This window comes from Macrotis lagotis, chromosome 8 (assembly GCF_037893015.1).
Source record: "Macrotis lagotis isolate mMagLag1 chromosome 8, bilby.v1.9.chrom.fasta, whole genome shotgun sequence".
Taxonomy (NCBI): Eukaryota; Metazoa; Chordata; class Mammalia; order Peramelemorphia; family Peramelidae; genus Macrotis; species Macrotis lagotis.
Window position 1 is genome coordinate 47891710 of NC_133665.1, and position 15971 is coordinate 47907680.

Consider the following 15971-nt stretch of genomic DNA (forward strand, 5'->3'; position numbering starts at 1 on the left):
AAAAACCAGATGCTGAGATTCTGCTTGCCTTTCCTTTTTTTCTTTTCTTTAGGTTTTTTTTTTAAGCGCAGTTGCTTTAAACTCCGTTTAAAAGCAAACAAACCAAAAAAATCTCAAATGCGTAGACATTAATTATGGAACCTGTGCATGGACCGCATTGTGTCACCAGTGCTAGAGGTGGCCCCTCTCCCGTGCTGTCAAAATGTTTTGGTGGGGTTTTTTTTGATGATTACTTTGCAGCACATAGTTGCCTTCATAAAGATAACAATGTTGTTTTTTCCAAAAGCATTTTTCAATACTGCAGTCATGTGGATTCAGTTGCATCTGAATCCGTTTTTGCCCTTGAACTTAACCTAACAGCGATGTTTTATTTCCTTTAAGCTACATTTGTTTCCATGGCTGTTTTGCAATTTAAGAAAATCAGTGCAGAAAAGAAAGGAATCTGGTCCCCCAAATTTCAATTTTTGTCAGAATGCTTTGGTCTTGGTAACTCAAACCGTAGGTTTAAAAAGGGGAAATTTTTAAATAGTATTATGAAATATTTACCTTTGCTGATAATTGTTTGAGAAGCAATAGAGAGCTGTTTTATATTTAATTCTTTTGCATATCCATTTTTTCTGCCTTTGTTTAGTCCTTTGATTTCTTTGGTTTTTTCACTTCCCCTTTATGCTATATTTGGACCCAAGAAAAACTTCTCGACCAGTAAAATCAATGAACAATTTTACTCACACAGATTAGAATACCATTGTTGGAGAGTAAAGACAGTTAATTTCTTAAACATAGTATCATAGGATGCTAGCGCAAAGAGAGCACTATTTCTCCCTTCTCCCTCCCTTATTTTAATAATGAAGAAACTGAGGCTCTGAGAGATTGTGATTCACTGGAGGTCACATGTCTGGTAAGTAGCCCAATCTGGACCAAAAGCCAAGTCTCCTGGTAATATGTGTGGTTTTTCCCAGAAATTAATATTTTAAATACATTATTAAAGCTTGATAGTTCAGGTCTCCTAAATAACATTTGTATCATATAACATTGTTCCTAGTTTATATTTTGAATTTGATAAATACTACTTTAAGTTAGATATAGAACCTTTGATTATTCAATGGTTTTTGATTTGGGTTCTTTTATACAGTTATTACAGGATCATTGTAGAGTGCAGTCTTCTTGAAATAAAGGAGTCTGAATTCATTTGTATAGCAACTAAATTACTCAAGATTTAAGTGAATTTTTATGTAAATGTTAATTAAAGTTCACAAGTTGAATAATGGAATAAAAAGTAAAAAATTGTGACTTTTTTTTAGAAATCTACTTTCCTACCCTTTATTACTTTATTTTTCCTTTGCTCAAGTCCTCTAAACCTGTTGCTTTCAGAGTAATCCTTGGAGATTTGCTTTGGGATATACCTCTATAGCAAAGAATACATGTATACACACACACACACACACACACATTCCCCAGTGTAAAAAGTGGTTAGGAAAGGTTGTGGGTTGTGTGTAGCTTAGTGGATAAGCTAAAGGGTAAACAATCTAAAATCAGAATAGCTTGAGTTCAAGTCCTGCCTTGAATACAGCTAGTTTCATGGAGCTGGGCAAATCATTTAATCTCCCAGTGTCCCAGGCACCTTTTTAAGACTAAGCTGCAGAATTATCTATCTTTATGCATGTATAGTGGGAGTTTTCCTATTTCCTGAGACTCCACAGTCCCAGTAAATCTCAAGTCCCAACTCCTATTAAGGTGGTTATAGATTTAGACATGGTTTGCATGAGTAGTATGCCAAGTAGGACAGTCAATTCTGTACTTCTTTTCAGTAGACAGTCTCTTGGCTGACATTCTACTAATTTGGATTTGAGATCCAACTTTATAGTGAAAAGAACACTGAACTAGGAGTGAGTCAGTAAAGAGTTTTAGCATTTACTTCTGACCCTGGTGCTGGCTTAATAAGAAAGGGTTGAATTGGATAACTAAGATTGATTCTAGTTGTAAATGTGTGTGTGTGTTGTGTGTGTGCATATAGATATAGATAGATAGATATTATAGACTTTAGTAGCCAGAATTTTACTCTTGCCAAAACTGATTTTATTTTTAAAACCACTAATTTGAGAGCTCTGCCATTTTATCATTTTTAAAAAGTATGTTTATTGATGCTTATTGCTTTGTTGTCATCATTTCTGGACTTTTCTCTGCATCCCCAAAACAGTTATTTTTTAATGTTTTCTAGAATCATAGATTTAGAATTGAAAGGGAACCTAGTAGTCATCTAATACCACCTCTTCATTTTATAGATGAAGAAATTGATAATCAGACTATTTAAGCTACCTTCCCAGCATCGTTAGGCATCTTGGTGTACTGGAAAAGAGTTCAGTAGAGTTAGAGAACCAAATACCTAACTTTGCTGCTTACTACCTATTTGAAATTAGGCATGTCATTTTACATCTTTAGGCCTCAGTTTCCTCATCTGTAAAATGCAGAGGGTTGGACTAGATGACTTCTGATGTCCCTCCCACCTCTGAGTCAGTGCTTCTGTGATACTATATATAAAAGAGAGCTAGGATTTGAACCCTGGTCATCTGACCCATTCTCTTTCCATTGCACCAGCTGTTCTCCCCCCCCCCCTCCCCATTTCATTCCAGCATAAATGTTGAACTCTGTTGAATAGTCAGGCCTTGAGTACTTAATTTGAGGTCTTATTCCCTGTGGTATAACTTTTAATTTAAAAAATAAAAAAATTAATTATCTAAATTAATTTTTTTCTGTTCATTGCATTCACCTAATTGAACATTGGTGCTGTCAATCGTAGTCTAGTATGTATGTTAAATGTTATTGGTTGAATCTTTTTTTCAGCTAATTATTGAATACCATTTTAGAAACTAAAATGTTTGTGGAAAATGCCTCAATTGATCAGTCATTTATCAGCTTGAATTCTGAAAAACTTATTATTTTCTTGAACTTGACTTCCTTTTCTGAGATGAGGTTTATATGCCATTGAACTAATAAAGTTGCCAAGTTTCTTGTTAGCTTTCTTTCAAATATATGACATATGATTTAATAGTACAAGGCATATCCCAAAAGGATTCATTCTGAGGTATGCAAATTAGCCCAATTTTAATAGGAAGTTTTTTATTACAACTGATGAACCTTTTAAGGTGCTTCCCATTAGACTTCTGTCATCTGAAATATTTGTTTTTGAAAGAAGGGCAGCTAGAGGGTCAGTTAGGTGGTGAAGTGGATGTAGCACCAGCCCTGGAATCAGGAGGACCAGAGTTCAAATTTGGTCTCAGGCACTAGCTGTGTCACCCTGAGCAAGTCACTTATCCCTGATTACTGCCAAAAATAAAAAGTACATACACTAGGAGAAAACTATGCTTTTTGGATGTGTTTGTGGGATATAGAATTTGTTGCCATGACTGAAATTTGTCTGTTACAATTATGTAAAAATCTGAACTTAATCAGACTGATCCCAGCCAAGGCAAAGCTAATAAGCACTGGGTAGAAAGAAGATAGTTTTGCTATTTTTCAGATTATAGGTTCTAGAATTGGTAGGCACCGAAACTTCACTGCTTATTCAGCATTTTGATGTAACTTTTAATTCATTTGGCTTTTTTGTAATGCTATGTATATTTCACTAATCTGAGAAAGGTTCATAGGCTTCACCAAACTGTCAAAGTTATCCTTGGCACAAAAAAAAAAGATTAAGATACTAAAGTTGTAGACCAATCTTCCTCATTTAAAAAGAAGAAAACTGAGGTTCTCCAGTGGTGAAATGCCTTGGTCCAAGGTCACATGGTTGCAAAATCAGCATTTTCATCTAGGTATTCTCTCCAAAGCTAGTAAGTACTCTTTCCACTTATAACTTGCCATATCTTCAGGATAAGCAGTTCTAAACAACCTGCTGTGAAAGACCACACAATAAGAACAGTAATTAACAATTTTATTAGTTTAAACTAAGACATATTCTCCCAAACATTTGAAGTAGTAGTAATTGCAGGTTTTCATGTTAGTAGTTTACAACTGATAAAGTTAATTGCTGCTTTTATGATTGTGTAATCTTTTCTGTAGGTTGCTATGAAAATAGTGTTGCTAATCATAAGAGTTGCTTGTTTTGGACTTGAACTAGAGGAGGACCGCTATCTAGGGAAAAGTCAGATTTGAGGTATGGCTTGGAATAGCATTTCTATTTTTTTATTTTTTTTAGTTTTTGCTAGGCAATGGGGTTAAGTGGCTTGCCCAAGGCCACACAGCTATGTAATTACTAAGTGTCTGAGGCCAGATTTGAACTCAGGTACTCCTGACTCCAGGGTCTGTGCTCTATGGAATAGCATTTCTAAAGAGCACAGTTAGCTAAAGTTGCAATTGTGCCCTTCCATCCTAAGAGAATATCGGAAGAGAGGAACAATAACAAGAGAAAGTATTATATTGATATTTGGAAAAGGCATAATTTTCTTTTTCAGCTTTTAAGTTAGCTAGGAATATTGTATCTAACTAAATTCTCTCATTTGAAATATTGAAATTTGCAGTTGTCAGTAAATGAATATGAAAACTAACATTGCTACTATCTCTATTTCTAAGGAATAGAGTTGAATTTTAATCCTAGCCTAATTATTATGATTTATCTGATGGAATGGAATGCTAAAATAGATTTAAATCTCAGTCTTTAAAAAAATGAGTAATTGTGGTGCTAGGCTAGTAAGAGGACTTTGGTTCAAATCTTGACCCTGATACTACCTGGGTGACTGAGTGAGTCATTTAGCCTGCTTGGGCCTCATTTTCTTCATCTGTAAAAAGAGAGCATTGAATCCTTCCAGCTCTAAATCTTGGATCCTAGTAGAAAAATGTCATAATTTGAATCTTAAAGATTATTTTCTGAAAATTACTATTGATTGAATTCTCCATTATGATAATTTGCAAATAACTAATTCAGGTTGATAACAGTTCTAGGGACTGTTAGGCTTCTATTTCTGCAAATTTTTTTTAACTCAGCCTTGATATCCTCCTCCTACTCCCATTCTTAAAAATAAATAGCACACATAATTAAACTTATGTTTAGATATTTTATATATCCCTTCAAAGAATAAACAGAAAATCCAGGTTGGGGGAATTCATGTTATGTGCAAACACCATAGTAGACCCTTTACAAGGTGTGCTAAAGAAATAGAAAGTAATTTCCTCCTTGCTTATAGTTTATAGTAAGAAAGGCAGACTAAATATAAAAAGAATCATTGAAATTTAGAAATTAAAGGAATCATCTAGTCTTATCCATTACAATTTGTATAGGAGGAAATAAGAGACCAGGGAGGTAACTTGCTAAAAGTTAATAATAAGAGGATATGTTCTTCCTTTATTCATCTCCAGATAATTCTTTATCCTTGTGGCTATTCCAAACTTTTTTTTTATACTTCTAACCCTCAATTTTTTTTAATTGGGTTTTTTTTTTTTTTTAGATTTTTCAAGGCAATGGGGTTAAGTGGTTTGCCCAAGGCCACACAGCTAGGTAATTATTAAGTGTCTGAGACCGGATTTGAACCCAGGTACTCCTGACTCCAAGGCCAGTGCTCTATTTGCTGTGCCACCTAGCTGTCCCTTTTTAATTGTTTTTTGAATTTTACAATTCCTCCCCCATCTCACTCCCCTCCCCCAGACCCCTCAGAAGGCAGTCTGATAGTCTTTACGTTGTTTCTATGCTATACATTTATCAAAATTGAATGTGTTGAGAGAGAAATCATATCCTTAAGGAAGAAATAAAATATAAGTGACAGCAAATTGCATAATAAAATCTTTTTTTTTTTAATTAAAGGTAATAGGGTCAGCTAGGTGGCGCAGCAGATAGAGTCAGGAGTACATGAATTCAAATCCAACCTCAGACACTTAATATTTATGCCTTGGGCAAGCTACTCCATTGCCTTGCAAAAACCTAAAAAAGAAATTTTTAAGGTAATAGCTTTTTAGTCTTTGTTTAAACTCCACAATTGTTTCTTTGGATGCATATAGTACTCTCCATCGCAGATACCCTAAAATTGTCCCTGATTGTTGCAAGTCCATTAAGGTTGATCATCACCACCATGTAGCTGTTAGGGTATACAAGAAGAACACTTCTGGTTCTGTTCATCTCACTCAACTCTGAATTCCCATCCCTCCTGGTTTCTAATAGAACAATAGTGTTCCATAATGTACATATACCACAATTTGTTCAACCATTCCCCAATTGATGGGCATTCACACAATTTCCAATTCTTTGCCACCACAAACAGGGCTGCTGTGAATATTTTTGTACAAGTGTTGTTTTTACCCTTTTCCATAATCTCTTCAGGGTATAGACCCAGTAGTAGTATTGGTGGATCAAAGGGCATGCACATTTTTATTGCCCTTTGGATGTAATTCCAGATTGCTCTCCAGAAAGGTTGGATGAGTTCACAGCTCCACCAACAATGCATTAGTATCCCAGATTTCCCACATCCCTTCGAACATTGATCATTGTCCCTTCTTAGCCCTCAAATTTCTAATCTTAACTCCTATTGTGCAGCTAGGTGGTGCAGTGAATACAGCGCTGGCCCTGTAGTCAAGAGAACCTGAGTTCACAAATGATCACAGGAGGCAGCTAGCTGGCACAGTGGATAGAGCACCGGCCCTGGAGTCAGGAGTACCCGAGTTCAAATCCGGTCTCAGACACTTTAACAAAATTGCCTAGCTGTGTGGCCTTGGGCAAGCCACTTTAACCCCATTTGCCTTGCCCTCCTCAAAAAAGGTCTTGACCTTTATCTTGTTCTCTTACTTCAACTCCCTTATTTTTTCTTCCTCAACATTTTTCTTCTTTACCTATTTTCTTCTACTTTTTTTCCTTCATCTGAGGAAAGAATTGACCTTATTGACCCAATACAGTGGAATTATTTGAAAATATGTAGTACTCCATAGAAAATAACCTGAAAGCTTTCCTCTTCACTCTTTTGATTTTGGATTACCCTTGTTTAGAGTGGTATTATTGGTAATTAGTTGCTTTTGTTTGTTTGGTCAGACTTTTTGTTGTTTAAAAAACTTAATCTGATCTCAACATTTCTTTTGGAATCTTCCTTTAATGCAGATAGATGTCTTAAGAATTAAGTACTTTTAAATTTGTTTTGGCTTCTGCTTGGATTTTTTTTTCTTTATAAGTCTTATTAATGCTTCCCTCCTCTTTATTACATCACTATCACTTCTCAGTGATTCTTCCCTGATGATCAGAACATAAATATATGACCATTTCTGAAAATGTATGCCTCATTTTGTACCTATTGTCCGTGCTTTTCTGGTAAGGAGAGGGCATTTCACATAGATTTTGCATTTGGTCAAGTCCAGCTAGTTTTTCTTTCAGTATTCTTAAGTTCCATTGCTAATTTCTCATTTTAATTTATGACCTTGGTTGGCCTCTCTGAATATGTTTTCTCATCTATAAAATGAGGGAATTGGACCTCTAAGGTCCCTTCCAACTTTAGATTTATAATTGTGTGTGACAGGTGAGCTTGATTTGAATCCTGATTATGGCTACCGAGGTGACCTCAGTTCTCTCATCTGAAAAAAAGGGGGGGAGGGTTGGGCTTCAAATGTCTCTTTCAGCTCAAAATTGATCATCATGTGAAACATGATGATATTGTTTGTATTAAAAATTTCATATATATATATAATGTATATATATGCACTGGATATTAAAACTAGATAGTGTTGAAGTTAGTCCACAATCATTACTGTTGAAATAAAACCCATAAAAGTCAGCAGATCTGTTCTATTTTGTATGTTTTTCCTTTCCATTTCTTTTAAGTATTTTTTTTTTAGGTTTTTGCTAGGCAAATGGGGTTAAGTGGCTTGTCCAAGGCCACACAGCTAGGCAATTATTAAGTGTCTGAGGCCAGATTTGAACTCAGGTACTTCTGACTCCAGGGCCTGTGCTTTATCCACTGCACCACCTAGCTGCCCCCTTTTAAGTATTCTTGAGATGATCTAGGTTTTATGCTGAACTCTTTTCAGGCTCATTTTCTCCTGAATTGCCTTTTGGTGTTTTGAAAGATAGCATACTTTTAGTTTTCAGTTATATTCTTTTGTTCCTTATAATTGCTTTTTTTTGGTCTGTGCAAAAGCCTTTTGATTTAATGTAATCATATGTAAAAAATTTAATGTAATGTAATCAAAATTGTCTAATTGTTTTTAATGATGTTCTCCATCTCTTCTTTGGTCATCAGCTGCTTCCCTTTCCATAGATCTGACAGATAAACTATTCCTTGATCTCCCTAGTTTGCTTATAATATTGTCTTTTATGTCTAGAGATCCTGTACCCATTTTGATTTTATCTTGGTATAGGGTGTGAGATGTTGGTCTAATCCAAGTTTCTGCCATACTAACTTCCAATTTTCCCAACAGTTTTTATCAAAGAGAGAGTTTTTATCCCAGAAGCTGGACTCTTTGGGTTTATCAAACAGCAGATTACTATAATCATTTCCTGCTATCTCTTTTGCACTTAGTCTATTTCACTGATCCACCACCTCTCTTATTTCTTTTTTTGCCTATATTTTATTTATTTTGAATTTTGCAACTTTTCCCCTAATCTTTCTTCCCTCTTTCCACCCCACACAGAAGGCAATTTGCCAGTCTTTACATTGTTTCCATAGTATCCAGTGATCCAAATTGAGAGAAATTATATCCTTAAGGAAGAAACACAAAGTATAAGAGATAGCAAGATCAGACAATAAGATATCAGTGTTTTCTAAATTAAAGATAATAGTCCTTGGTCTTTGTTCAAACTCCACAGTTCTTTCTCTGGCATAGATGGTATTCTCCATTGCAGACAACCCCAAATTGTCCCTGATTGTTGCACTGATGGAATTAGCAAGTCCATTGAGGTTGATCATCACCCCCATGTTGCTGTTAGGGTATACAATGTTTTTCTGGTTCTTCTTAGCTCTCTCAGCATCAGTTCATGCATATCCCTCCAGGCTTCCCAGAATTCCAGTCCCTCCTGGTTTCTAATAGAACAATAGTGTTCCATGACATCACCACTCTATTTCTTAGCCAATACCAGACAGTTTTCATGATTGATTCTTTATAATATAATTTTAGATCTGGTAGGGCTAAGCCACCTTCTTTTGCACTTTTTTTTTTCATTAAATCCCAGGAAATTCTTGACTTTTTATTTCTCCATTTGAATTTACTTAAAAAAATTTTCTAACTCATTTGATTGGTAGGGCACTAAATAAGTAGTTTAATTTAGGTAGAATTGTCATTTTTATTATATTAGCTCAGCCTTTCCACAAGTAGTTGATATTTTCCCAGTTATTTAAATTTGATTTTATTTGTGTGAGAAGTGTTTTGTAATTGTTTTCATAGTTTCTGAGTCTGCCTTGGCAGGTAGACTGCCATGTATACTATATTGTCTGGAGTTACTTTGAATGGGATTTCTCTTTCTAGCTCTTGCTGTTATTTTGCTAGTTATATATATAAAAGCCGAGGATTTATGAAGGCTTATTTTCTATCCTGAAACTTTACTAAAGTTATTGTTTCTAGTATTTTTTTAGATGATTTTTTAGGATTCTCTATACCATCATGTCATCTGCAAAGAATGACTTTTGTTTTCTTTCTTCCCAATTCTAATTCCTTCAATTTCTTTTTCTTCTCTTATTGCTGAAGCTAACATTTCTCTTGTTTCACCCCAGATCTTATTGGGAGTGCCTCTAGGTTATCCCCATTGCATATAATAATGCTTTTTGATGGTTTCAGATGGATACTGATAAACATTCAAAGAACAATTCATTAATTCCTACACTCTCTAGTGTTTTTAGTAGGAATGGGTGCTGTATTTTGTCAAAGGCTTTTTCAGCATCTGTTGAGATAATCATATGATTTCTGATAGATTTGTTAATTGATATAGTTAATTATACTTAGTTTTCCTAATATTGAACCAACCCTGCATTCCTAGGATAAATCTTGCTTGGTCATAGTTTATTATCCTAGTGATAACTTGCTGTAATAGCTTTGCTAAGATTTTATTTAAGATTTTTGCCTTTATATTCATTAGGGAGATAGGTCTATAATTTTTTTCTCTGTTTGGACTCTTCCTAGTTTAGGTATCAGCACCATTTTGGTGTCATAGAAAGAGTTAGGCAGAGTTCCATCTTCACTTATTTTTCCAAAGAGTTTATAAAGAATTGGAACTAGTTCCTTAATGTTTGATCAAATTTATTTGTGAATCCATCTGGCCCTGGCGATTTTTTCCTAGGAAATTCCATGATGGCTTGTTGAATTTCTTTTTCTGAGATGGGGTTATTTAGGTATTTAATTTCTTCTTCATTATCCTGGGCAACTTATATTTTTGGAAATATTTATCCATTTCACTTAGATTATCAAATTTATTGATAAACAGTTGGGCAAAGTAATTACAAATTATTATTTAATTTCCTCTTCATTGGTGGTGAGTTCACCTTTTTCATTTATGATACTAGCGATTTGGTTTTCTTCTTTTTTTTATCAAATTAACCAGAGGTTTATTATTTTTTTATTGGTTTTTTTTCATAAAACAAAATCTTGGTTTTATTTATTAGTTCAATAGTTTTCTTGCTTTCAATTTTATTTTATTAATTTCTCCTTTAATTTTTAGAATTTCTAATTTGGTATTTAATTGGGGGGGTTAATTTGTTCTTTCTCTAATTTTTTTAAGTTGCATAGTTAGTTCATTGATTTCCTCTTTCTCTAATTTATTCATGTAAGCATTTAAAGATATAATATATCCTCTGACAACTGCCTTGGCTGTATCCCATAAGTTTTGGTGTGTTGTCTCATTATTGTCATTATCTAGGATGAAATAATTAGTCCTATAATTTGTTGTTTGAACCACTCATTCTTTAAAATGTGGTTATTTAGTTTCCAATTAGTTTTAGGTCTATTTTTCCATGGTCCATTATTGCATCTGATTTTTATTGTATTATGATCAGAGAAGGATGTATTCACTATTTCTGCCTTTATGCATTTTTATTATAAGGTTTTTATGCCCTAGTACATGGTCAATTTTTCTGTAAGTGCCTTATAATTTCTTTTTTTTTTTTTTTTGCAAGGCAAATGGGGTTAAGTGGCTTGCCCAAGGCCACACAGCTAGGTAATTATTAAGTGTCTGAGACCAAATTTGAGCCCAGGTACTCCTGACTCCAGGGCTGGTGCTTTATCCACTGCGCCACCTAGCCGCCGCCCCCCCCCTTTATAATTTCTTAAGGCTCATTCTTTCCCTCTAGATAACAGAAGAGATATTTCATTTTTTTTGTCTTTGTATTCCATATTTTTGTTGAAGACTATTGATCCTGCTTCTTCAGTTCTTCTCTAAGACTTTGCTTCAACAATCATTTCTTCTCTATTCTTTTTCTTTCTCTCTTAATACTGGCTCCTTCTCAACTAGATATGGACATGCTCAGGACTCCCCAGTTTTAAAACCATCCTTTGACCCATCTTCCATGTCTTTTTCTTCCTCCAGTAAATTTCTTGAAAAAAATTATACACACACACACACACATAATATGCCTTTTTCTGTATTCATTATCTCCTTAGGTAAGTTTTAGCTTCTACCTCTTTAGTAAAACCCTTTTCCCAGAGATCATGAGACACTTGATCATCAAATTCAGGAACTTTTTTCCCCTTGACCTCCCTGTGGCTTTTATTAGAGGACTGAACAAGTCATCTGTTTAAAAAGTCTTAAGTGGCTTTCTTTTTGCTTCTAAGGCAAAATGCAAACTGCTTAGATGGACATTTAAGACCAATATGATTTCAAGCTGCCTCTACATCCTTATTTCACATTGCTCTTAATGTTTCCCAATCTTGTCATATCATCCTTGAGCACTGAACTTTTGTATAAGCCATCCTCTACCTTTTCTCTGCCTGTAGAAAGGAGCAAAACTACTTTTAATAAAGTAGAGAAAAAAGTCTGGAGAGGAAGTGAATCAGGAATCATGCATGGTCTACTTTGCAACTTGATTTCACTCCCACAGTTTCAGCCATCACCTCTATATGTAGGACTTTCTCTCTTCTGTGTTTCAGACCTATGTGAATTTCTAGCCATCACCTCATCGTTTTTCCTGCTGAATTCCCCCCCCCCCGATTTTATTATTTCCATCTTCAGCATTCCCCGTATGTTCAAAGCCTTGAAAACATCTTTTGTTTCTTCTTTCTCCTTTACTTCTTTATATCCAGTTAGTTAATGAGTCCAGCAATTTCCATCATGACAATATCTTACCTCTTTTCTATTTCATTCCTTCTGCCAGAAAAATTTTGTCATATCACTTCTCCGTTCAAAAAGTTACATTTATTCACTGTGGCTTCCTAAGTAAGATTTAAACTTGAGGGGGTGGCTAGGTGGCGCAGTGGAGTCAGGAGTACCTGAGTTCAAATGTGGCCTCAGACACTTAGTAATTACCTAGCTGTGTGGCCTTGGGCAAGCCACTTAACCCTATTTGCCTTGCAAAGACCTAAAAAAAAAAAAGATTTAAACTTGATTTGAAGAACTCCACAATTTGACACCACCCTACCTTTCCAGCATTATTCTTTCAGCACTCTTCATGCTAGCCCTAAACCTGCCCTTTTTTTTTCCAGTAAGGAACTGTTGTGGTTGTGTGAGGAGAGAGAAAGGAACAGATTCAAGAGATATTATGGAGATAGACTGACAAAACTTTAGAACTGCTAATTAACCTCCATATTAAGTGCTGAAGAAAGAAAAGCAAAATCTCTATCCTCAAGAAGTATACATTCTAATTCGGGAGACAACATATAAGTAACTGGGTACATACAATATATATAGAAACTACATGATGTTAATCTGAAAGGGGAAGGCATTCACAATTGGGAGGATCTAGAAAGTCCTCAAAAGGTAAGATTTAAGGTATGTGAACAGAAGGAAGAATTAACACTTGAAGGAGCAGAATTTCATAATATCTTAAAAGTACCAGGCTATATCAAATGATAGTGTTTATTCATATTGCAGAGAAAAGAGTATGAAATATTTTAGTTATAAAATTAGAAAATTTTTTCTTAATGTCACTAGCTCTTCTAGTGTGAAAGATTACTCTGGGATTGTAAACCTGCATTGAAGGTAAGGAAATAATGAAAAGACATGGAAGATGGGTCAAAGGATGATTTTAAAACTGGGGAGTCCTGAGCATATAAACAAAAAAAGACAAAATAACAGTTCTTCCAGGGAGTTCATTAATGCACAAATAATTGATCCAACCATTCTATAAAATATTTTGGAACTATGTCCCCAGTCACTAAATTATGCATAAATACCCTTTGCCCTAGTGATACTATGTACAAAAATGTTTTATAGCAGCTCTTTTTGTGTGGACAAACTAGATCCTAAGGGTATATTCATCAATTGGGGAAAGACTGAACAAATTGTGGCATGTGAATGCAATGGAATATTATTTCTCCATAAGAAATAATGATAGAAACAGTTTGAGAGAAGTTTGAAAAGACTTCTATAAACTAGTACAGAGAGTGAAGAGAGCAGAACCACAAGTACAGTTTATGCAGTAAGAGCAATTGTATAGACAAACAACTTGGAAAGTTAAGAACACTGATCAGTGCAAGTGACTATAATTCCAAAGGACTGGTGTTGAAGCCTGTTACCAATGTTCCTATAGAGACATGATGGACTTGGGGAAGAATGAGATGTATCGTTTTTGGACACAGCCAACATAGAAATTCGTTTTACTTGCCTATGCATATTTGTTAAAAAGAATGGTTTTATGGTTTTCTTTTTTTTTTTTTTTGTCTTTTTTTTTTTGCAGTAGAGGGGATGGGGGAGATGGAATAAGGAGAGTGAGGAGAGCTAGATAGGGATTGCCAAAAAATCAAATAAGAGAGAAGAGTCATGTTTGTGAAATCCACAGGAAACTCAAAAGAAGACCAGAAGAAATCGCAGATAAACAAGACAGTTTCAAAGTAACATGTTGAAAAGTCAATTTCAGGTACGACCCTTTCTGTTCTAATGTATATATGAAAATGTTTGTTTTATTGTCAAAGTTCAGAATTTTTAAAATTAAAATCTGATAGAGACAATAAAAATCTTAAAGATAAAACAAGCTAGGTAAAAAGGTTTCAGGGAGAACCTTAACACTTAGGCTTAGAGAATGTAAGATGTATTGAAAACTCCGCAAAGGACCCTAAAAGAGCTTTCACAGATTGTAAAATTGGGGAATGGCCCTCAAGTTCAGGCAAAGGGCATTACAAATAAGATTACATTCCAATAAAATCATATACAAACCAAACCCAGCTAGTAGGGTTCTGTCCTCTAAGAGATACAGGGACATATCATTGAACAAATAAAAAGAATTGCTATACCTAATAGAGTCTTAAGTTGAGATTGAATAGTATAAATTTCTAGTGGACCCAGTTGACAAGATTGTAGGACTTCTAGCTTTAGGAATAGAAAAAGATAGTGGGGATGACTCAGGGCAAGATATGGATGTCAAGAGAATGAAGAGCAAAATATTCAAGGATGAAGAACAATGAGTCAACTGTAGAGTCAAGAATGAAGAAAGGAAAAGAAAGCTAAATAGGGGTGATGGATTAGGAGGAGAGAGAGGGACAAAGGAACTGGACATCTTGGTGAGAGATAAGGAAGAATGAGACATAGGGAAAGAGAGATGCAAAGAAATTTCAGAAAGTGACACTAGGCTTATAGATAGATAATATGGAGAAAGATATTGATGAACTAATACGTATCTTTCATCCTATAAAAACCCAGTGTCCAGGGGAGCAGTATATGTGGAGATGGAGAGGAAGGCCTGGGATAGATAAGAGAAGAGGAATAAGCATTTATATAGCACCTATTGTATACCAAGCACTGTGCTGAGTGGTTTGTTTTATTGTTTTGTTTTACCAAATACAATCTCATTTAATTGTCACAACAACCCTATGAGGTAGATGCTATTATTATCATCTCAGTTTTATAGTTGAGAAAACCAAGGCAAATAGAGGTTAACCAACTTACTCGGGATCACACAGCTAGTAGGTGTATGAGATTAGATTTGATTTCAGGACTTCCTAATTCCATATGAGGTTATCTACCTGCCACCTCTCCAAGTACAAACTAACTACCACTAATAGGCAGGTCATACTACCATTGCCTGTACCACTACCTCCCCTAGATCTTGCAGGAAGCAGATTAGGACCTCCTAGGCCAAGAGACTCCAAGATAGCATTGTTCCTCTAGGCTAGAGGTCTTGCTATCCTTGAGTTGTCTTACAGGGAAACAACCTCAGTAGACTCCATCCCCAGACAGTGAGGGATGAGCTATACCAGAACAGAGATTCTTTAAATTTTATTTTACTTTTTGTTTTTTGCAAGGCAGTAGGGTTAAGTAACTTGGTCAGGGTCACACAGCTAGTATTAAGTATCTGAAGTCAGACTCCAGGACTGGTGCTCTATCCACTGCACCACCTAGCTGCCCCAGAACAGATTCTTAACCTTTTTTTTGATTCCTTTGGCTGTCTGGTGAAATTTTTATGGAACCCTTCTCAGAATTATGTTTTTAAATGCAAAAAAATGAAATACATAGGATATGAAAGGAAACCAATTATTAAAATTCAGTTATTGAAATACTTTTAAAAACTTGGTCACAGAATCCAGATTTAAGAATCCCTGACTAGATATTCTCTTTCCCTTTGGTGCTCTTACTGGTCTAGTCTTTTCACCTTCACAAAATGGTAATGACCTTGCCCTTCAGACTTAGTAGGGAAGGAAGGGAATAAGTATTTTGATAGTAATTACTTTGTGCCAATAAATGTGCTAATTGATTTTTTATAAATTTTACTTCATTTGAGCCTCACAACAACTCTGTGGGGTAAGCTATATTATTCTTATTTTACAGTGAAGGAAACTGACTCAAAGGGTAAATGACTTATCCCCAGTCATACAGCTAGTAAGTGTATGAAGCCTAATTTGTCTATTTCATTTTTTTTTTTACAAGGCAGTGG

The 15971-nt window shown here is 35.0% G+C and overlaps 1 protein-coding gene across 20 annotated transcripts in view; it reads left to right on the forward strand.

Annotated features, from left to right (window-relative positions):
• The window catches only part of TNRC6A (trinucleotide repeat containing adaptor 6A), a 280434-nt gene that overhangs the window by 151541 nt on the left and 112922 nt on the right, over positions 1-15971 (forward strand). For 6 of the 20 annotated variants that reach the window (XM_074196829.1, XM_074196824.1, XM_074196831.1 and 3 more), the window contains exon 1: positions 7568-13961. The exons of 4 other annotated variants lie outside the window; for them this stretch is intronic. Coding sequence is in view for 2 of the 16 variants with exons in the window: in XM_074196827.1 (XP_074052928.1) it covers positions 13941-13961 (21 nt within the window). In the remaining 14 variants the exon portion in view is untranslated. Of the gene's footprint in view, positions 1-7566; positions 13962-15971 lie in introns of those variants that run through there. 10 more of the 20 variants (XM_074196823.1, XM_074196836.1, XM_074196826.1 and 7 more) reach the window with 4 other exon arrangements.